The following is a 22,241-nucleotide window of genomic DNA, read 5'->3' as shown; positions in this document are numbered from 1 at the left end:
GTAAGTGTGTGGTGGGGGGCTGCGTGACATCATTCTGGGGAGAAGCGAGGCTCCCAGTTGCAGCAGGTTCATGTATTCAAATATCAGCTCTGCCTTCCTCGTTCAATGTTCTCAGGCGCTGCCCAGCTGATGTGGTTTGAGAAGCTCTACGCCTGGCTGCAATGCGTGGAGAAGTACTTCATCTACCCGGCCGTGGTGCTCAACGCCCTCACCATCGACGCCCACTTGGTCAGCAGCCCGAGGCAGGACAAGTTCTGCATCTAGTATGTACCACAAAAAAATGTCGTCTCATGCAAATGTTTCCTGTAAATGAAATTTCCTCAACTTTACATACTGGTGTGGCTGCGAGAAGGTCCTCCGTTGTGCATGTGGCAGGGTTCAGACTGCCATCCGGTATCAGCCACTGGTGGAGGTTCTGGGTTTTATTTATTAGTTATTTATTTACGAGGGCTATCCAGAAAGTAGATTACGTTTTGGAATTAAAAATGAACAAAGTATAGGAGAAAACATTTACCATATGCAGTTGAAAGCCACACCCAAATACCACTTCTCAACATAGTCGCCATTCAAATCTAGGCACTTATCATAGCTATGAATGAGCTTGGAAACTCCTTCCCCACAAAACTCTGCCGCTTGCGTCCTCAACGCAGCGTTTTGGCGACGATATCTTTTATATAATTCTCAAACGTTGTCCAGTCCATCATTTTAATTCCTTTTCCATTATTCTGTTTCAACATATATGTCAGCTTGTCCATGTCTTTTATTTCCATAATTGTATCTATCCATTGTGTTTTAGTAGAGATTGAGTCTTGTTTCCAAAGTTTGGCAAACACCATTCTGGCTGCCGTTGTAAAAAAAATGTAAATAACTTGTCCATATTTATATTGCCGAAGAAATCAAAATCAAACATGCCCGGAACAACAATGATTGTTTAGTTTAACTTTAACAGCTTTTGGCAGTTCTTTGTTAGAACATTACCAATGTCAGCTGCTTCTAACCTAGCGATCTTATTCGAAGTGTTTAATGCCAGTGCTAATGCTTTTTGCTTTTGCTTTTTGGTGTGTTTCTTTGCCAAGTACTTTTGCATTTTTATATCGCCATTTGTTCAGATTTATTTATTTTATTTTTTATATAAAAATGGACACTTTAGCTTTGTTTTTGGTTTTTCTCTCTCTTCCTTTTTGATCCTTTTTTAATCTCAGTTTTCTTACTTTCTTTACAATCAAATGTTCTCATTCTTTTGATGTTAATTTACTCTATCTTATAAGGTAAAACTTCAATAAAAATATTTTAAAAAAGAAAAAGAAAAAAAATAAAACATGCCCAAAAGAAAGATTTCAGGCTTCATTTGGAAGTCTCTTTTTAGTATTTTTTTTTTGCATTCAGTATGTATTAAAGGTAATGGTAAAGGTTTTCCCCTGACGTTAAGTCCAGTCGTGACCGACTCTGGGGGTTGGTGTTCTTCTCCATTTCTTAGCCGAAGAGCCGGCGTTGTCTGTAGACACCTCCAAGGTCATGTGGCCACTGGCATGACTGCATGGAGCGCCGTTACCTTCCCGCTGGAGTGGTACCTATTGATCTACTCACATTGGCATGTTTTCGAGCTGCTAGGTTGGCAGGAGCTGGGGCTAACAGCGGGAGCTCATTCCGCTCCCGGGATTTGAACCTGGGACCTTTCGGTCTTCAAGTTCAGCAGCTCAGTGCTTTAACACACTGCGGCACCACCACCAGTATGTATTAGTCTCCAAAATTCGGCTGTTTTTTTACATGACCACCACATTTAAGGCATTGGCATGCTAGTTGACATCCGAACAGAGGATGGGCCGGAGATGTCAGTGCCTCGGTCCTTTCATTATAGGCTGCTACTTCCCGAGGGATGTCAGGTGGTGCAATGCCGGCCAAACAGTATAATTTTTCCAGTGGTGCAGGGCGTAAATATGCTGCGATAATGTGGCATGTCTCATTAAGAGCCACATCCACTTTTATGGTGGTGAGATGTATTCCACACTGGGCATGCGTACTCAGCAGCAGAGTAGCCAAGTGCAAGGGCAGGTGTCTTCATTGTGTCTGGTTGTAATCCCCAGGTTGTGCCAGTCATCTTTCCACACTGGCTGCTATTGCTGTAGCCTTTTTTTTTGACTGACAGGTGAAACATAAATGCTCAGAATAAGTAAAGATCAGTTGTCTGGATTTGGGGAGGTGCATTACTGATGTGTTCCCTTTCTCCAGCTGCCGTGCGCTGCTCCTCACCATTGCCGGCATGAAGCTCCTGCGCTGCTCCTTCTGCTGCCCACCCCAGCAATACGTCACCTTGGGCTTCACCGTCCTCCTTTTCCAGTTCGACTACAAGCAGTACTCCGAGGGCTTCCTCACCGACTACTTCGTCATGTCGATCCTCTTCAGCAAGGTACGTGCTGCCCTAGGACTGCCTTCCTTCGCCCCTTTCACCGTAGGATAAACCCAAAGGCCCTGCGAGGAAGGCATTTTGTCACCACTTTGTGAATCACCAAGCTACTTATTTTATTTATTTATTTATTTATAGTATTTATATTCCACCCTTCTTTCTCATCCCGAAGGGGACTCAGGGTGGATCACATTGTATATACATATGAGGCAAACATTCAATGCCATATACACATAGAACAAAGACAGAGACGGACGGAGAGGCAATTTAACCTTCTCCTGAGGGGATGTTTGATTCCAGCTGCTTCATCATCCACTGTGATGGCACTTCTTCATTCCAATGGCGACTGGATGATTTTTTTTATGGAGTCGTAAATTAGTTAAATTAGTCTCCCCACTTTATAAGTGGTACCTTAATTTCCTACTTGATAGATGCAACTATCTTTCGGGTTGCTAGGTCAGCAACAAGCAGGGGCTATTTTTTATTTTGAATTGTTGGGTGCTCACCCCACCACGGGCTGGCCTCGAATACATGACCTCTTGGTCAGAGTGATTTATTGCAGCTGGCTACTCACCAGCCTGCCCCACAGCCCAGCCCCAGACTGGGCCCACAGACTGTAAAATATTTATGTTTGGATTAAAAATCCCCTTCTGTGTTGAACGTCTGTCTCTCTTCTTGTTCCCTATATCCCTTTATGTCTATTCCAGCTGTGGGACCTGCTCTACAAACTGCGCTTTGTGCTCACCTATATCGCTCCTTGGCAAATTACGTGGGGCTCGGCTTTCCACGCCTTTGCCCAGCCATTCGCCGTGCCTCGTATCCTTTTGTGCGCTTCCCTCCTTGAAATAACAGATGAGGCGATGCATGGAGAGAAAATAAAGAAAACTTCTCCTTTCCTCCAACTTTGGACACACTGGTGTCAAAAGTGATGGTTGAAATGAGCAACAGATGTATGGGTCTGCTCAGATAAACTGTGGAACTCATCACTACAGGACTTGCGGGGTTTTTTTGGCTGTTCCGTGGCTTCCACACCTCTTGGTTTACTGCACACACATCATGTGCAATGACTATGTATTTTGACTATGTACTGTATATACTCGAGTATAAGCCTAGTTTTTCAGCCCTTTTTTAGGACTAAAAAAAACCCGCGGCTTATACTTGGGTGGGCTTATATTCAGGTCGGCTTATACTCAAGTATATATGGTATATTTATTATTTTTCTCTATTATTATTGGTATTGACTCCAGTATAAGCCGAGGGGGATAAATTTCAGAAATAAAAACAGATATCAATAAAATTACATTAATTGAGACATCAGTAGGTTAAATGTTTTTGAATATTTACATCAAGCTCTAATTTAAGATAAGACTGTCCAACTCTGATTAAATCATTACTCTCACCTTCTTCAATGTAAATGTAGTTATGTATCCTTTTAATAATAATAGACTAAAATAATACATGTAATAATAATAATTAATACAGGAAAATAATACATGTCATAATAAATAGAGTAAAATAATAAATATAATAATAATAAGATCAGAGTGAAATAATAAATGTAATAATAATAATAATAATAATAATAATAATCTGCACGCATCATCCGAAAATACATCACACAGTCCTAGACACTTGGGAAGTGTTCGACTTGTGATTTTGTGATACGAAATCCAGCATATCTATCGTGTTTGCTGTGTCATACAATAAAATAATAATAATAATAATAGAGTAAAATAAATGTAATAGTAGAAACAATTATAGAGAAAAATAATAAATGTAATAATACCAATAATAATAGAGAAAAATAATATACCATATATACTTGAGTATAAGCCGACCTGAATATAAGCCCACCAGGACCCTCACCTGAGTATAAGCCGAGGGGGGCTTTTTCAGTCTTAAAAAAAGGGCTGAAAAACTAGGCTTATACTTGAGTATATACAGTAACCCAGCTGTCAGTGTTTCCTTCTGGTCTGGCTGTCCTCCAAAGCGAGACACAGAAATGGCCTAAATGCAAATGGGAGATCCTGGGAGCAAAGGGTTTCTTCCTCGCTGGACACTTTCCAGCTGGCTCCTTCTCCCTTCCTCCAAGGCAATGAAAGAGGAACTGAGTGTGTGTTGTTCTGTAGTTTTGTTCCTTCCCTTTTAAAAAAAATCGAACCGCATGGCCGCCGTTTCCTTGACCACCCTCTCCCCAGACTCGGCCATGCTGTTTGTCCAGGCGGTGCTTTCGGCGCTCTTCTCCACGCCGCTCAACCCGTTGCTGGGCAGTGCCGTGTTCATCATGTCCTACGCTCGCCCCGTCAAGTTTTGGGAGCGCGACTACAAGTGAGTAAGGGAGCAAAATGCATGGCCTCAAGAGTCGGATTGACACGGCTGTGTCTTTTTACATCCATGGGTCCCAATTTGTTTCTTTCCTTTTCCTCAGCACCAAGAGGGTCGACCATTCCAACACACGGCTCGCCACGCAGCTTGACCGCAACCCAGGTGTGTTTCCACCTTTATTTATTTATTTACTACATTTATATCCCGCTCTTCTCACCCCGAAGGGGACTCAGAGCGGCTTACAAATCAAATAAAGATAACAATATATTATTAGCACAGCACAATATAAGCCTTAAATTACTATATTGTACTATATCATTATCTATATACAGTAGAGTCTCACTTATCCAACATAAACGGGCCAGCAGAATGTTGGATAAGCAAATATGTTGGATAATAAGGAGGCATTAAGGAATAGCTTATTAAACATCAAATCAGGTTATGATTTTACAAATGAAGCACCAAAACATCATGTTAGACAACAAATTTGGCAGAAAAAGTAGTTCAGTATGTAGTAATGCTATGTAGTAATTACTGTACTTATGAATTTAGCACCAAAATATCACGATATATTGAAAACATTGACTACAAAAATGCGTCGGATAATCCAGAACGTTGGATAAGCGAGTGTTGGATAAGTGAGGCTCTACTGTATATAAAAGAGTGATGGCATCAGGGCAGCGGACAAAACAATAATAATAATAAAATAATAAAACTTTATTTATATCCCGCCACCATCTCCCCACGGGGACTCGGGGCGGCTTACATGGGGCAGTGGCCCAAACAACATAAGAACAAAATATAAGCAACACAATACAATCATAATATAAAAAGATAAAACAATAATACGATATATCAATATAAACAACAATACAAGATAAAAATTTCATTTAAAACACATAAATGGTAAGACCGTAATAAAAACAGGATAAAATTATTAAAAACCCACTGGGGCTGATTAATTAATGACTATCTCCGAAGGCTTGCCGAAACATCCAAGTCTTCAACAAAACTACAGGCCCCCCAACCTCGAAATTTGACAATACAACCCATCATCCACGGCTCTAGGTTGATACAACAAAAAGAAAAGAAAAATAAAGTCCTAATTAGAGGGAGAGGAATAATTGTTTTTATCCAATTGCTGCCAGTTACAAGGCCAAGTTCTGCCCATTTGGTCTCCTAGCAACCTACTCAGCCCAGGGGACAGGCACAAGAGTTTGGGGAGACCCCTAAGGGCCATCCAGCCCAACCCTTTCTACTATGCAGCAGGACACAATCCAAGTATTCACAACATATGGACAACGTATAAATACTATACAATACTACACAGGGACATAATAATAATATAATAATAACTTTATTTTTATACCCCGCCCCATCTCCCCGAAGGGACTCGGGGCGGCTTACATGGGGCCAGACCCGATAAAACAAACAAAACAGTAACAAAGCAATAAAACAATTATCCCAGTAAAAAACATCAACATCAATAAAAACAATCATTAAAATCAACAAGCAGGATACAGTGATACATAGACCCCCTCTATCCTCACCACTTTCACAGTACACAAACAACCAAATGCATACTAAACATAAAGACAACCATACAACAGACATTCAATACCAACACTACCTCAACCATTTCTCACCAACACCACCAGACAACGCCACAGCAACGCGTGGCCGGGCACAGCTAGTATGGTAATATTATTAGTAATATAATTTTAGGATGCATAGTAATAAGAAAAAACATATGACTACGTGTTGTTGAAGGCTTTCATGGCTGGAATCACTGGCTTGCTGTGAGTCTTCCAGGCTGTATGGCCATGGTCCGGTAGCATTCTTTCCTGATGTTTCACCCACATTTACGGCAGGCATCCTCAGAGGTTGTGAGGCTTGCTGGAGACTAGGCAAGTGGGGTTTATATCTCTGTAGAATAATGTCCAGGGTGGGAGAAAGAACTCTTGTCTGTTTGAGGCAAGTGTAAATGTTGCAATGGATCGCCTTGATTAGCATTTAATATTTATTTACTTACTACATTTATGTCCTGCTCTTCTCACCCCGAAGGGGTCTCAGGGCGGCTTACAAATCAAATGTACACACAATTTATTATTAGCATAGCACAATATAAGCATTAAATTACTATATTGTACTATATCATTATATGGTGATATTATTAGTAATATTACATTTAATATATAATATATAATTAATATTTTTATATTGTATTATTATTAGTATAATATTGTATTACATTATAATATTATTATCAATATTATAAATTGAATAGTCTTGCAGCTTCAAAGCCTGGCTGCTTCCTGCCTGGGGGAATCCTTTATTGGGAGATTATTCTTCCTTTCTTTCCCGATGGTTTTTGCTTGCTCCTTCGCTTCACTATTCCGCCTCTCTGGGCAGGTGCAGATGACAACAACCTGAACTCCATCTTCTACGAACACCTGACGCGCTCGCTGCAGCACACTCTCTGCGGAGACCTCATGCTTGGGCGGTGGGGCAACTATACCACGGGGGACTGCTTCATCCTGGCCTCGGACTATTTGAATGCTCTGGTGCACCTCATCGAAATTGGCAACGGCCTGGTCACTTTTCAGCTGCGGGGCCTTGAGTTTCGGGGTGAGTAGCTGGCACTGAAATTCAGGAAGGAAATGGACAGGCTGGATATTGACAAGAGGAGTGTAGCTGACATGGTCAGAGGCCTGGAATTGATGGATATCTCTGAGGAGCAAAATAATAATAACAATAACAATAATAATGTCCGGCGTGTGATTCAGTACAACAGCCAGCAGAGTGTCTGCTGTGGACTCATCTTGTTGTGTCTGAATTAATAACAATAATAATAAAATAGTAGAGTCTCACTCATCCAACATCCACTCTATTGTGTATAGTGCTAGTGATATAATACACTGTATGCAAATATTATTTGCAATCCACTCTGAGTCCCCTTCGGTGTGAGAAGGGCGGGATATAAATGTAGTAAGTAAATAAATAAATATAAATAAATACATTGTTGTTCTGGTGCATGCTCTGGTGTTCTATTTGGCTATAAATAAATAAATAAATAAATAAAAATAATGTTGGATAAGTGAGACTCTACTGTAATAATAATAATAATAATAATAATAATAATAATAATAATAATAATACACTTGGGAAGTGTTCGACTTATGATTTTGTGATACGAAATCCAGCATAAATATCTCGTTTGCTGTGTCATACAATATAATAATAATAATAATAATAATAATACAAATACACTTGGGAAGTGTTCAACTTATGATTTTGTGATACGAAATCCAGCATACATATCTCGTTTGCTGTGTCATACAATATAATAACAATAATAATAATAATAATAATACACTTGGGAAGTGTTCGACTTATGATTTTGTGATACGAAATCCAGCATATATATCTTGTTTGCTGTGTCATACTATGTCTTTGTGTCAATAATAATGATAATAATAATAATGAGGTAAAGGTTTCCCCTGACATTAAGTCCAGTCGTGTCTGACTCTGGGAGTTGGTGCTCATCTCCATTTCTAATCCGAAGAGCCGGCGTTGTCCGGCGCCCGCTGTTTGCCCCAGCTTTTGCCAACCTAGCAGTTCGAAAACATGCATCACACAGTCCTAGACACTTGGGAAGTGTTCGACTTGTGATTTTCTGATATGAAATCCAGCATATCTATCTTATTTGCTGTGTCATAATAAAATAATAATAATAAGGTAAAGGTTTCCCCTGACATTAAGTCCAGTTGTGTCTGACTCTGAGGGTTGGTGCTTGTCTCCAATTTTAAGCCGAAGAGCTGGCGTTGTCCGGCGCCCGCTGTTAGCCCGAGTTTCTGCCAACCTAGCAGTTCAAAAACATGCCAATGTGAGTAGATCAATAGGTACCGCTCAGGCGGGAAGGTAATGGTGCTCCATGCAATCATGCTGGCCATATGACTCCCAGAGTCGGACACAACTGGACTTAATATCAGAGGAGAACCTTTACCTTTACCCTAACTGTTCTCCTGCCCGTTTGTGGCTGACGTTTGTGCGGCTCCTTTCCCTAGGGACCTATTGCCAGCAGCGGGAAGTGGAGGCCATCACGGAAGGGGTGGAGGAGGACGAGGGCTGCTGCTGCTGCGAACCTGGCCATTTGCCCCGCATGCTGAGCTTCAACGCAGCCTTCGGGCAGCGCTGGCTGGCCTGGGAGGTGGCCGCCACCAAGTACGTCCTGGAGGGCTACAGCATCAGTGACAACAACGCCGCCTCCACGCTCCACGTCTTCGACCTGCGCAAGAACCTCATCACTTACTACGTCAAGGTAGACCTCCGGCCAGGTTTAGAGTCACAGAATCCGAGAGTTGCCTGTCTGTCTGTGTCTCATCCCACTTCTTGCCTCTTGCAGAGCATCATTTACTACGTGACTCGCTCCCCGAAGCTGGACGACTGGCTGGGCAACGAAGGCATCCAGGAAGCCCTGCGGCCCTGCAGCTCCCACAGCTACGCCGACAACGACCCCACCTTCAACCTCAACATCGACGAAGACTACGACCACCGCATGTCGGGGATCTCCCTGCCTTCCTTCTGCAACATCTACCTCGAATGGATCCAGTATTGTGCAGAGCGCAGGCAGAAGGTGAATCCCTCTGCTTAATACCGTATATACTCGAGTATAAGCCAAGTTTTTCAGCCCTTTTTTAAGGACTGAAAAAGCCCCCCTCGGCTTATACTCGGGTGAGGTCCTGGATGGCTTATATTCAGGCCGGCTTATACTCAAGTATATGTGGTATATTTATTATTTTTCTCTATTATTATTGGTATTGTTACATTCATTATTTTACTCTATTATTGTTGTTACGTTTACATTTATGGGTTGTTGTATGTCTTTCGGGCTGTGTGGCCATGTTCCAGAAGCATTCTCTCCTGACGTTTCGCCCACATCTATGGCAGGCATCCTCAGAGGTTGTGAGGTATGCATAAACTAAGTAAGGAAAGGAAAGAATATATATATCACATACCTCACAACCTCTGAGGATGCCTGCCATAGATGTGGGCGAAACGTCAGGAGAGAATGCTTCTGGAACATGGCCACACAGCCCGAAAGACATACAACAACCCTGTGATCCCGGCCATGAAAGCCTTCGACAACACGTTTACATTTATTTTACTCAATTTTTTAAATTATTAATACATTTATTATTTTACTCTATTATTACATGTATTATTTTACTGCATTTATTATTATTATCATTATATTGACATTGAAGAAGATTAAAATAATGATTTAATCAGAGTTGGACACTCATCTTAAATTACAGTTTGATGTAAAGATTCAAAATAAATAAATAAATAGAGAAAAATAATAAATGTACCATATATTCTCAAGTATAAGCTGACCCAAATATAAGCCAACCAGGACCCTCACCCGAGTATAAGCTGAGGGGGGCTTTTTCAGTCTTTAAAAAAGGGCTGAAAAACTAGGCTTATACTCGAGTATATACAGTATTTGACCTCACAACCTCTGAGGATGCCTGCCATAGATGTGGGTGAAATGTCAGGAGGGAATGCTTCTGGAACATATGTGTGTGTGTGTGTGTGTGTGTATATATACATACATATATATATATATATATATATATATATATATATATATATATATATTAGTGTCAGGAGCAACCGGAGTTGCTTCTGGAGTGAGAGAATTGGCTGTCTGCAAGGACGTTGCCCAGGGGACGCCCGGATGTTTTGATGTTTTCCCATCCTTGTGGGAGGCTTCTCTCATGTCCCCGCATGGAGCTGGAGCTGATAGAGGGAGCTCATCCGCGCTCTCCCCGGGTGGGATTCGAACCTGGCAGCCTTCAGGTCAGCAACCCAAAGTCACAAGGCTTTTATCCCCTAGGCCATATATATATATATATATATATGAGAGAGAGATTTAATTTGTATTGTAATGCTTTTAATGTTGGCCACTTTGAGACTCCTTATGGAGAGAAAAAGTGGGATATAAATAAAGATGATAATAAAGATTATTATGGTGATGGTGATGGTGATGATAATAATATTAGTTTGACGCCTCTGATGGAGAGATTCCTAGAAAGAATCCATTTGTAGGTCTTCCAAGATAGTTCTCAGCGTATACTTCCACTGGAATTTTTGGACCATCTCCACTCGCAGCCAAATGGCTCCTCAGCTATATCTCGCCTTTTGCCGTTGCAGACGGTGGACCCAGACTGGAACTCGCCTCTCGTCATCCTTTGCTTCGCGCTTTGCATCCTGGGACGCCGGGCTCTGGGGACCGCCTCCCACAGCATGTCAGCCAGGTGAGCTCACGCATCTTGACAACACAGTCAATACCCAGGCCTTTGGATATTGCTGGCCTTTGCCTAGTGTGGATAAATCTGCACTAGCACCTTGGCCTTGTTTTGGGTTCTTGTGGGTGCATAATGTACCATTTCCTGTGTGGCCGACCTCTAAGTGTCCCTCTCTGTCTCTCCGCAGCCTGGAGCCTTTTCTGTACGGCCTCCATGCCCTCTTCAAGGGGGACTTCCGGATCACTTCGCCCCGTGACGAATGGGTCTTTGCTGATATGGACCTGCTGCACCAGGTGGTGGCTCCAGGAGTGCGCATGTCCCTCAAGCTGCATCAGGTGCGCTTTGTCCCCTTGGTTGAAGGAGGCCTCGTGGAGTCTGTTTTCCACCAGAGTTGTTAGCTAACATTGCTGATCCTTCCCCTTACAAGGACCACTTTACCTCCCCGGACGAGTACGACGACCCAGCCGTGTTGTACGAGGCCATACGCTCCAACGAGGAGAAGATGGTGATCTCCCACGAAGGGGACCCGGCGTGGCGTAACGCCATCCTCACCAACACCCCGGCCCTGCTGGCCCTGCGCCATGTCATGGATGACGCCAGCGACCAGTACAAGATCATCATGCTCAACAAGCGCTACCTCGGCTTCCGCGTCATCAAGGTGGGCCCCGCGGCTCCTTCGCCGCCACCCTCAAAAGGATGAAGGGGGGAGGGCAGGAGCTGAGGTGGATCTGAATGGTGCAGCAAGGTCTCTCCCACCACCCCCAGTGAGCACCGCTTCTCTCCGTCCCAGGTGAACCGGGAATGCGTGCGCGGCCTCTGGGCAGGGCAGCAGCAAGAGCTGGTCTTCCTCCGGAACCGGAACCCAGAGCGCGGCAGCATCCAGAACGCCAAGCAGGCCCTGCGCAACATGATCAACTCCTCCTGCGACCAGCCCATCGGCTACCCCATCTACGTCTCGCCCCTGACCACCTCCTACGCCGGCAGCCACCTGCAGCTCCATTCCCTCTGGGGGGGTCCCATCAGCTTGCACAACATCTCGACGTGGTTCATACGCAATTGGGAGAGGTGAGGCATGAGCATAATCCACGTGCAGGGTGGTGGGCTTCCCGTTGTCAGGAGATGTGCTGGTATGTGAAGCGAGTTATAGTTTCATAGAATCATAGAATAGTAGAGTTGGAAGAGACCACATGGGCCATCCAGTCCAACCCCCTGCTAAGAAGCAGGAAATCGCATTCAAAGCACCCCCGACAGATGGCCATCCAGCCTCTGCTTAAAAGCCTCCAAAGAAGGAGCCTCCACCACATTCCGGGGGAGAGAGTTCCACTGTCGAACAGCTCTCACAGTGAGGAAGTTCTTCCTGATGTTCAGGTGGAATCTCCTTTCCTGTAGTTTGAAGCCATTGTTCCGTGTCCTAGTCTGCAGGGCAGCAGAAAACAAGCTTGCTCCCTCCTCCCTATGACTTCCCTTCACGTATTTGTACATGGCTATCATGTCTCCTCTCAGCCTTCTCTTCTGCAGGCTAAACATGCCCAGCTCTTTAAGCCGCTCCTCATAGGGCTTGTTCTCCAGACCCTTAATCATTTTAGTCGCCCTCCTCTGGACGCTTTCCAGCTTGTCAACATCTCCCTTCAACTGTGGTGCCCAAAATTGGACACAGTGTGATTCCAGGTGTGGTCTGACCAAGGCAGAATAGAATAAGGGGGAGCATAACTTCCCTGGATCTAGACGCTATTCCCCTATTGATGCAGGCCAGAATCCCATTGGCTTTTTTAGCAGCCGCATCACATTGTTGGCTCATGTTTAACTTGTTGTCCACGAGGACTCCAAGGTCTTTTTCGCACACACTGCTGTCAAGCCAGGCATCGTCCCCCATTCTGTATCTTTGATTTCCATTTTTTCTGCCGAAGTGAAGTATCTTGCATTTGTCCCTGTTGAACTTCATTTTGTTAGTTTTGGCCCATCTCTCTAGTCTGTCAAGATCGTTTTGAATTCTGCTCCTGTCTTCTGGAGTGTTAGCTATCCCTCCCAGTTTTGTGTCGTCTGCAAACTTGATGATCGTGCCTTCTAACCCTTCGTCTAAGTCGTTAATAAAGATGTTGAACAGAACCGGGCCCAGGACGGAGCCCTGCTTGTGGCACTCCACTTGTCACTTCTTTCCATGATGAAGACGACGCATTGGTGAGAATCACCCTTTGGGTTCGTTCGCTTAGCCAATTACAGATCCACCTAACCGTAGTTTTGTCTAGCCCACATTTTACTAGTTTGTTTGCCAGAAGGTCGTGGGGGACTTTGTCGAAGGCCTTACTGAAATCCAGGTACGCTACATCCACAGCATTCCCTGTATCGACCCAACTCGTAACTCTATCGAAAAAAGAGATCAGATTAGTCTGGCATGACTTGTTTTTGGTAAATCCGTGTTGACTATTAGCAATGACCGCATTTGTTTCTAAGTGTTCGCAGACCACTTCCTTGATTATCTTTTCCAGAATCTTGCCTGGTATCGATGTGAGGCTGACCGGACGGTAATTGTTTGGGTCGTTCTTTTTTCCCTTCTTGAAGATAGGGACCACATTCGCCCTCCTCCAATCTGCTGGGACTTCTCCCGTTCTCCAAATCAACCTCCCTGGAATTTCTTCACCCTGCCAACCTAAAGCTCCCTTAATTAAGGTGGCAATGCCCCCACTAGGTCTGCCATATTTTGATAGTTTCGTGGCTGGTTTAGACCAGGTCTGAAATCCTGAAAGTTGGCAGATTTGCTCCTTTTCCGTAGTCCAAGTTTCCTGTAGAGCGATAATACCAAACTGGGACAGGAATTCAACAAATTTTGACAGGGGACATTTGTTCTTCCATCCCGCTATGTTCCATGATACCATTCTGAAACTTCCTAGTCATTCCTGGGTTTGTATTTGATCATCGGCATCCATAATTATGCAACCATTTCTTGGCAGGGTGTGGAGCCCTTTACGGATCTGTGGGGCCAAGTTTGAGATTTCTTGCACCTCGTGTTTGCACACGCCGCTTGTAATAGTTGTGCAGATGGTAATGGGTTGTTTGAACTGGGGTCGTTAGTTCTTAAGTGTCTCCGATAAGTATGATTATTGTTTGGAAACTCAGAAGTTTCACGTGGATTTTGTGTCATGTTGGACACATGGTTCCCTAGGTTTGAGGAACCCTGTATGTTTTGGTCAGCTTGTTGGGAAAATTCGTCAGTGAGTTATAGTTTCCAAATCACAACTTCCCTGAACCACTGCAAGCTGGATAGCAAGTGTCCCAGAAGCAAGGTGCTTTTACAACAAAAACATGTGCTTAACCCCTTTTATCAGCAGTCCAATGGCCAGCATCTGACCTTATCTATCTATCTATTTATTTAGTTATTTATATTCCGCCCTTCTTTCTCACCCCAAAGGGGACTCAGGGCGGATCACATTATATACATATAGGGCAAACATTCAATGTCCATATATACATAGAACCGAGACAGAGACAGACTCAGAGGCAATTTAACCTTCTCCTGAGGGGATGTTCGATTCTGGCCACAGGGGGGAGCAGCTGCTTCATCATCCACTGTGACGGCACTTCCTCATTCCAACGTTGTAATTAGTTAAATTTGCCTCCCCACTTTATAAGTGGTACCTTAATTTCCTACTTGATAGATGCAACTGTCTTTCGGGTTGCTAGGTCAGCAACGAGCAGGACCTATTTTTTATTTTTAGTTGAAGGGTGCTCACCCCACCACGGGCTAGCCTCAAACTCATGACCTCATGGTTAGAGTGATTTATTGCAGCAGGCTGCTCACCATCCTGCGCCACAGCCCGGCCACCATCTACACACTGTTTAGTAAACTCATGGATTCAGGTTTGCATCCAAAATATCCAGAGGCTTTATTCACAGCTGCAATAAATTACTACAGTAGAGTCTCCCTTATCCTTATCTTCACCCCGGTGGCGAAGTGCATTAAAGCACTGAGTTCAAACCCCGGGAGCGGCGTGAGCGGCCACTGTTAGCTCCAGCTTCTGCCAACCTAGCAGTTCGAAAACATGCCAATGTGAGTAGATCAATAGGTACCGCTCCGGTGAGAAGGTAACGGCGCTCCATGCAGTCATGCCAGTGGCCACATGACCTTGGAGGTGTCTGCAGACAACGCCGGCTCTTTGGCTTAGAAATGGGGATGAGCACCAACCCCCAGAGTCGAACACGATTGGACTTAATGTCAGGGGAAAAGCTTTACCATTATACAATCAGAAGTCTCAGATCCTCATACCTTGTACTTGCAAGCAATCAGAGTAATCAGATAGTCACATACAACAAAGTTAGTAAGTAAATAAGTAAGTAACTTTATTTTTCTATCCCGCCACCGTCTCCCAGCAGGGACTCGGGGCGGCTAACACAGGACAGAGGCCCGAAAACAATAAACAAGTACAACAATTAAAACATATTACAATGAATAAAAACACAGTAAAATAGACACTATGCAAACAATACATTACATTAACCATAAAAACCTGTTAAAAGCATAAAATTGGAAAAATAAAGTAAAACAAAATGAACCACCAGGTTGGTGGAGGGGGATAGTGTGGAGGGGCCAAATTGAATTAAAGTGCAATAGTATGCTTATAAAGTGCTTCGGGGCAGAGGACAAAGTATAGGCAGATACTGACACTGAGTCACACAGGAGAGAGAAAGATGGATTCTTTCATCTTCCTTATATGGATAATCTGTAAGGGACACTGGCTGATGCAACCCCTTTGCAATGACAATGGCTGATGCAACGCCTTTGCAATCACCCTCATCACATGGTCATGACTCTGCCATTACCACACCCCCTTAGTTTTTTGGCTAATCACTTATACAGCTCAGTAAACAAAGTAAGTCAGACAGATATCATTGCTGCACTTCTTTCGGACCCATGTCTCTACGCTTTGGCATTTCTCTCCTCCATCAACAGGCTTCAGAAAGGCTGCGGAGCAGGTTGCAACAGCGGAGGAAACATTGACGACTCCGACTGCGGTGGAGGCTCCGCCTCGCTCAACAACAACCCCCAGGTTCACGGGGTCCAGATTCCTGGGAGCTTGGCTCCCAGCGTCGGGCCAGTGGCTGCCAGCCCAGCCGAGCCCACAGCCACCACTGCCCAGCCTCAGGCAGGTAAGGAGGCTTCCTTCGGCCAGGCACTGTGGTCTCCTACCATCTCACAGATCCTCAAGGATTCTCCAAGGGCTGGGATTTATCACAACAGGTTAATCAACCCCCCCCTCCCCCCCCCCCCCGGTGACCTGAACCGAGCACAGCTTCCAAAGATGCCGAAAGATGGGAAAGCCTATATATTGTCTATCTTGTCATTTATTCATTTTTTTGCGACATTTATATCCCGCCCTTCTCACCCCGAAGGGGACTCAGGGCAGCTTATATGTACATACAATATATTATATTATTAGCATACCACAATATAAGCATTATAAATAATAAATAAATCAGTTTAAAAGTGATTTAAAAAATTATATATTGCTATATTGTATTATACCACTATAGTGCAATATTATTAGTAATATTACATGTAATATATAATATACAAATATAATACAGTGTTCCCTCACTCATCTCTGGGGTTAGGGTCCAGGACCACCCGCAGCAAGTGAAAAGACGCTATATTAATTTTAATATTTATATATTATTTTAGTAATATACTATTTTAAGTCTATCAACCAATCGTGTGTTGATAAATTACCCCTTTCTCCTCCTGCTGCCTCTTGGGCTCCTTTTCTCTCTCTTTGGCTTCTCCTTCCTCCCTTCCTTAGGCTGTAAATTGTAATTTTTTATGATTTATAGTAGTCTTTTAGAGTTTATTGAAAAACCACGAAACATCGAATCCATGAAAAGTGAACCGTGAAGTAGTGAGGGAACACTGTAGTGTATTATTATTATTATTGTTGTTATTATTATTATTATTATTATATTGTCATTGTTATCATTGCCATTGAATGTTTGCCATATAAGTGTTCTGTGATCCACCCTGAGCCCCCATCCGGGTGAGAAGGACGGAGTATAAATGTTGTAAATAAAACAATAGTATTCATAGGATCACTGATTCTTTGAGTTGAAGGGTTCCCCCAAGAGCTTTCTAGTTTCATCCCTCATACGAGGGTTATCCAGAAAGTAGATTACATTTTGGAATTTAAAATGAACAAAGTATAGGAGAAAACATTTACCATATGCAGTTGAAAGCCACACCCAAATACCACTCCTCAACATAGTTGCCATTCTAATCTAGGTACTTTTCATAGCGATGAATGAGCTTGGCAACTCCTTCCCCACCAAACTCTGCCACTTGCGTCCTCAACCAGCTGGTCACCCCTTGCCGCAGCTGCACATTGTCGTCAAAACGCTGCGTTGAGGACATAAGCGGCAAAGTTTTGTGGGGAAGGAGTTTCCAAGCTCATTCATCACTCTGATAAGTGCCTAGATTTGAATGGCAACTATGTTGAGGAGTGGTATTTGGGTATGGCTTTCAACTGCATATGGTAAATGTTTTATCCTATACTTTGTTTTGGCGATGATGCGCAGCTGTGGCAAGGAGTGACCAGCTGGTTGAGGACACAAGCAACAGAGTTTTGGCACTTATCATAGCGATGAATGAGCTTGGCAACTCCTTCCCCACAAAACTCTGCCGCTTGCGTCCTCAACCAGCATTTTGGCAACAATGCGCAGCTGCAGGAAGGGGTGATCGGCTGGTCGAGGACACAAGCGGCAGAGTTTTGTAGGGAAGGAATTGCCAAGCTCATTCATTGCTATGATAAGTGCCTAGATTTGAATGGCGACTATGTTGAGAAGTGGTATTTGGGTGTGGCTTTCAACTGCATATGGTAAATGTTTTCTCCTATACTTTGTTCATTTTTAATTCCAAAACGTAATCTACTTTCTGGAATGAGAAGATACCCCCGAAGCTCTCTGAGGCAATCCGTTCCACTGTTGATCGTTTCTGTTCTCGTTGCCTCCGCAGATCAAGACCCCGGGCTCCCCGCTCCGAGCCACAGCTGGCTGGTCCAGCCCCAGTCAGCCCACGCGTCGAGCCAGGGCGAAGGGCGGCCCACCCCGACTCCAGCTGCGTCTTGGCCCCCCGGCCCACACTTCCTGGGAAGCCAGCTCTCCTGCGCAAGCTCCTTGGCGTCGGTAGCCGAGGGCGTGGGACGTGGGCCTCTTCCGCTCCGCCCGGGGCTCGGGGCCCCATCCCCATTTGCCTACGAGGGCCTCTGTGGCAAGTGGAGCCTGCCCAGCCGCAAAGGACTGAACGGCTTGGGGGGCAACGACAGCGAGGCCCCCCTGGGGACGCCTCCGCCCCGCACGAAGGACAACCCACCTTTATCATCGGCTGTCGCTGCACTGGGGACCCCGGGCCTTGTGGGGAGCCCTAAACCTCAGGTAAACCTCTCCTTCTGGACTTGCTTTCTTTTCCTTCCACTGAAATAACTCAATTTCAGCCCCTTGCTGGGTGCATGCCTTAATAGATTTAATATATAAATAATATATATATTATTTAATATATAAATAAAGTTTTTTTATTATTATTATACTATTTTAATAGGGACAGCTCTTGAGTACAGATGCAAATACTTTTAAAAAATATATATAATGTTTATTTATTTTCATTCATTCAAATATACAATGCAAGTGTTTGTTGCATACTTTCATCTATTAGTCTTTCATAATCATTTCTCAGACAATATATTTTCAATAAGGGGTCACAGTCTTCTATTTGAATAGTACATATAAAAATATTATAAGTTCCAAATTAATTTCCATTTCCTCCCTGCCTTCAGTCTGCTAGCTTCCTCTAGGTACAGTAGAGTCTCACTTATCCAACATAAACGGGCCGGCAGAATGTTGGATAAGCGGATATGTTGGATAATATTATATACTATATATTATAATATATATAATATAATACTCTGCACTTTGCCTGGGATCTACGAATTAGTCCCCTGTTTTTAACACTGTATCCTGCTTGTTGATTTTAATGATTGTTTTTATTGATGTTGATGTTTTTACTGGGATAATTGTTTTATTGCTTTGTTACTGTTATTTGTTTGTTTTATCGGGCCAGGCCCCATGTAAGCCGCCCCGAGTCCCTTCGGGGAGATGGGGCGGGGTATAAAAATAAAGTTATTATTATTATTATAATAAGGAGGTATTAAGGAAAAGCCTATTACACATCAAATTAGGTTATGATTTCACAAATTAAGCACCACAACATCAATGTGTTGTCGAAGGCTTTCATGGCCAGGATCACAGGGTTGTTGTATGTCTTTCGGGCTGTGTGGCCATGTTCCAGAAGCATTCTCTCCTGACGTTTCACCCACATCTATGGCAGGCATCCTCAGAGGTTGTGAGATACCGAAAGACATACAACAACCACAACATCATGTTATACAAAAAATTTGACAGAAAAAGTAGTTCAATTCGCAGTAATGTTATGTAGTAATTACTGTATTTACGAAATTAGCACCAAAATATCACGATATATTGAAAACATTGACTACAAAAATGCGTCGGATAATCCAGAACGTTGGATAAGCGAGTTTTGGATAAGTGAGATTGTACTGTACCTTTTTAGATTAATTTTACATTGAGATGTTGGATCATTGGTTGCCAATGCAAAGATGTTTTAAAAGGACAGGCCTTCTTGCTTGGTTGTGAAAAAAAACCTTTTAGCAAAATACAACATATTCAGAATGTTTTCTGGGATTTGTTTGATGCACTTCAATAGTTTCTTTTCTTTTTCTTTTTGTTTTTTTTGCACCATGCCCCATAAATCAATATTGCAAAAACATAAAATAAATCCCTGTTAATAATAGAATCGCAGGATGTAAATACATCATTGGGGGGAACCAAGGCATCCCCAAAGAGAAGCAGATTCAGGAGGAAGCCAAGGACGATGGGGAAAGGATCTGAGCTTTTTGAATAAGTGCAGCTGAGCTGGAGAGGGGATGAGAGACCCCCCTCCAGAGGACACAGCGATCTCCAGCAGCCAATGGCGCTTGAGTCCTCCTCCTGCCCTTCAGAAAACAGGCCCCTCGAGTTGTCCTGCGGGAAGGGAAGCCGGCCTAATAGCTTTCCATTAGCCCTAATCGGATTGCGGAGCTCAGAAGGGCACCCCACTGGGCCTCGCCACCTGGCAAGGGGGATAGAGGAGACCGGGAAGGCGTGTAAGCCTGCGTGCAAACCGCTGAGTGACAGAAGAATGCCCTTGCTCATGTGCAAACGACCTACATTTTCATGGCATCCTAACCAACGGGGAAAATAGACAATACTACACATTTATTATTTTATTATTATTATTCTACACTTAGGCACAATGGGTTAAACCACTGAGCTGCTGAACTTGCTGACCGAAAGGTCGGCGGTTCAAATCCGGGGAGCGGAGTGAGCTCCCGCTGTTAGCCCCAGCTTCTGCCAACCTAGCAGTTCGAAAACATGCAAATGTGAGTAGATCAATAGGTTGGGAAGATAACAGTCATGCCAGTGGCCACATGACCTTGGAGGTGTCTACAGACAGCACCAGCTTTTTGGCTTAGAAATGGAGATGAGCACCAACCCCCAGAGTGTGAGTAGATCAATAGGTACTTTTCTGGCGGGAAGGTAACGGCGCTCTATGCAGTCTTGCCAGTGGCAACATGACCTTGGAGGTGTCTACGGACAACGCCAGCTCTTCGGCTTAGAAATGGAGATGAGCACCACACCCCAGAGTGTGAGTAGATCAATAGGTACTGCTCCGGCGGGAAGGTAACGGCGCTCTATGCAGTCATGCCAGTGGCAACATGACCTTGGAGGTGTCTACGGACAACGCCAGCTCTTCGGCTTAGAAATGGAGATGAGCACCACACCCCAGAGTGTGAGTAGATCAATAGGTACTGCTCCGGCGGGAAGGTAACGGCGCTCTATGCAGTCATGCCAGTGGCCACATGACCTTGGAGGTGTCTACGGACAACGCCAGCTCTTCGGCTTAGAAAGGGAGATGAGCACCACACCCCAGAGTGTGAGTAGATCAATAGGTACTGCTCCGGCGGGAAGGTAACAGCGCTCCATGCAGTCATGCCAGTGGCCACATGACCTTGGGGGTGTCTACAGATAACGCCAGCTCTTCGGCTTAGAAAGGGAGATGAGCACCAACCCCCAGAGTGTGAGTAGATCAATAGGTATTGCTCCGGCGGGAAGGTAACAGCGCTCCATGCAGTCATGCCAGTGGCCACATGACCTTGGAGGTGTCTACGGATAACGCCAGCTCTTCGGCTTAGAAAGGGAGATGAGCACCAACCCCCAGAGTGTGAGTAGATCAATAGGTACTGCTCCGGCGGGAAGGTAACAGCACTCCATGCAGTCATGCCAGTGGCCACATGACCTTGGAGGTGTCTATGGACAACGCCGGCTCTTCGGCTTAGAAATGGAGATGAGCACCAACCCCCAGAGTCAGACATGACTGGACTTAACATCAGGGGAAACCTTTACTTTTTAATACAATATAATAATATTAATTATATTATTATATATATAGATTTTATATGCTGTTTGTTTTAATGATGTGTCGGCATTGAATTGTTGCCAATTGTACGCCGCCCTGAGACCCTTCGGGTGAGAAGGGCAGGATAGAAATATTGGAAATAAATAAATAAATAAATATATTAAATGTAATGCAGTAGAGTCTCACTTATCCAACACTCGCTTATCCAACGTTCTGGATTATCCAACGCATTTTTGTAGTCAATGTTTTCAATATATCGTGATATTTTGGTGCTAAATTCATAAATACAGTAATTACTACATATCATTACTGTGTATTGAACTACTTTATCTGCCAAATTTGTTGTCTAACATGATGTTGTGGTGCTTCATTTGTAAAATCATAACCTAATTTGATGTTTAATAGGCTTTTCCTTAATCCCTCCTTATTATCCAAGATAGTCGCTTATCCAAGCTTCTGATGGCCCGTTTAGCTTGGATAAGTGAGACTCTACTGTACATACAAATAATATTGATAATAATATTATAATTGAATACAATATTATACTACTAATAGTACAATAAAATAATATTTATTATATATTAAATGTAATATTACTAATAGGTAAAAAGTAAAGTGTTCGACTGGAGGTTGGTGCTCATCTCCATTTCTAGGCTGAAGAGCCAGCGTTGTCCGTAGACACTTCCAAGGT

General features: G+C 43.7%; 1 protein-coding gene across 3 annotated transcripts in view; it reads left to right on the top strand.

Annotated features, from left to right (window-relative positions):
* Positions 1-22,241, top strand: part of pcnx3 (pecanex 3) — a 48,615-nt gene that overhangs the window by 25,420 nt on the left and 954 nt on the right. For 2 of the 3 annotated variants that reach the window (XM_062965366.1, XM_062965364.1), the window contains exons 21-34: positions 116-263; positions 2,230-2,407; positions 3,112-3,220; positions 4,603-4,732; positions 4,833-4,891; positions 7,142-7,357; positions 8,797-9,050; positions 9,135-9,365; positions 10,946-11,049; positions 11,228-11,375; positions 11,468-11,698; positions 11,831-12,105; positions 15,986-16,182; positions 18,035-18,453. In XM_062965366.1, the coding sequence (XP_062821436.1) occupies positions 116-263; positions 2,230-2,407; positions 3,112-3,220; positions 4,603-4,732; positions 4,833-4,891; positions 7,142-7,357; positions 8,797-9,050; positions 9,135-9,365; positions 10,946-11,049; positions 11,228-11,375; positions 11,468-11,698; positions 11,831-12,105; positions 15,986-16,182; positions 18,035-18,453 (2,699 nt within the window). The remainder of the gene's footprint in view (positions 1-115; positions 264-2,229; positions 2,408-3,111; positions 3,221-4,602; positions 4,733-4,832; positions 4,892-7,141; positions 7,358-8,796; positions 9,051-9,134; positions 9,366-10,945; positions 11,050-11,227; positions 11,376-11,467; positions 11,699-11,830; positions 12,106-15,985; positions 16,183-18,034; positions 18,454-22,241) is intronic. The other variant, XM_062965365.1, reaches the window with a different exon arrangement.

The sequence above is a fragment of the Anolis carolinensis genome, unplaced genomic scaffold, assembly GCF_035594765.1.
Source record: "Anolis carolinensis isolate JA03-04 unplaced genomic scaffold, rAnoCar3.1.pri scaffold_14, whole genome shotgun sequence".
Classification (NCBI taxonomy): Eukaryota; Metazoa; Chordata; class Lepidosauria; order Squamata; family Dactyloidae; genus Anolis; species Anolis carolinensis.
Note: the sequence above shows the minus strand (reverse complement) of the source record. Positions and strands in the feature narration are given on the sequence as shown.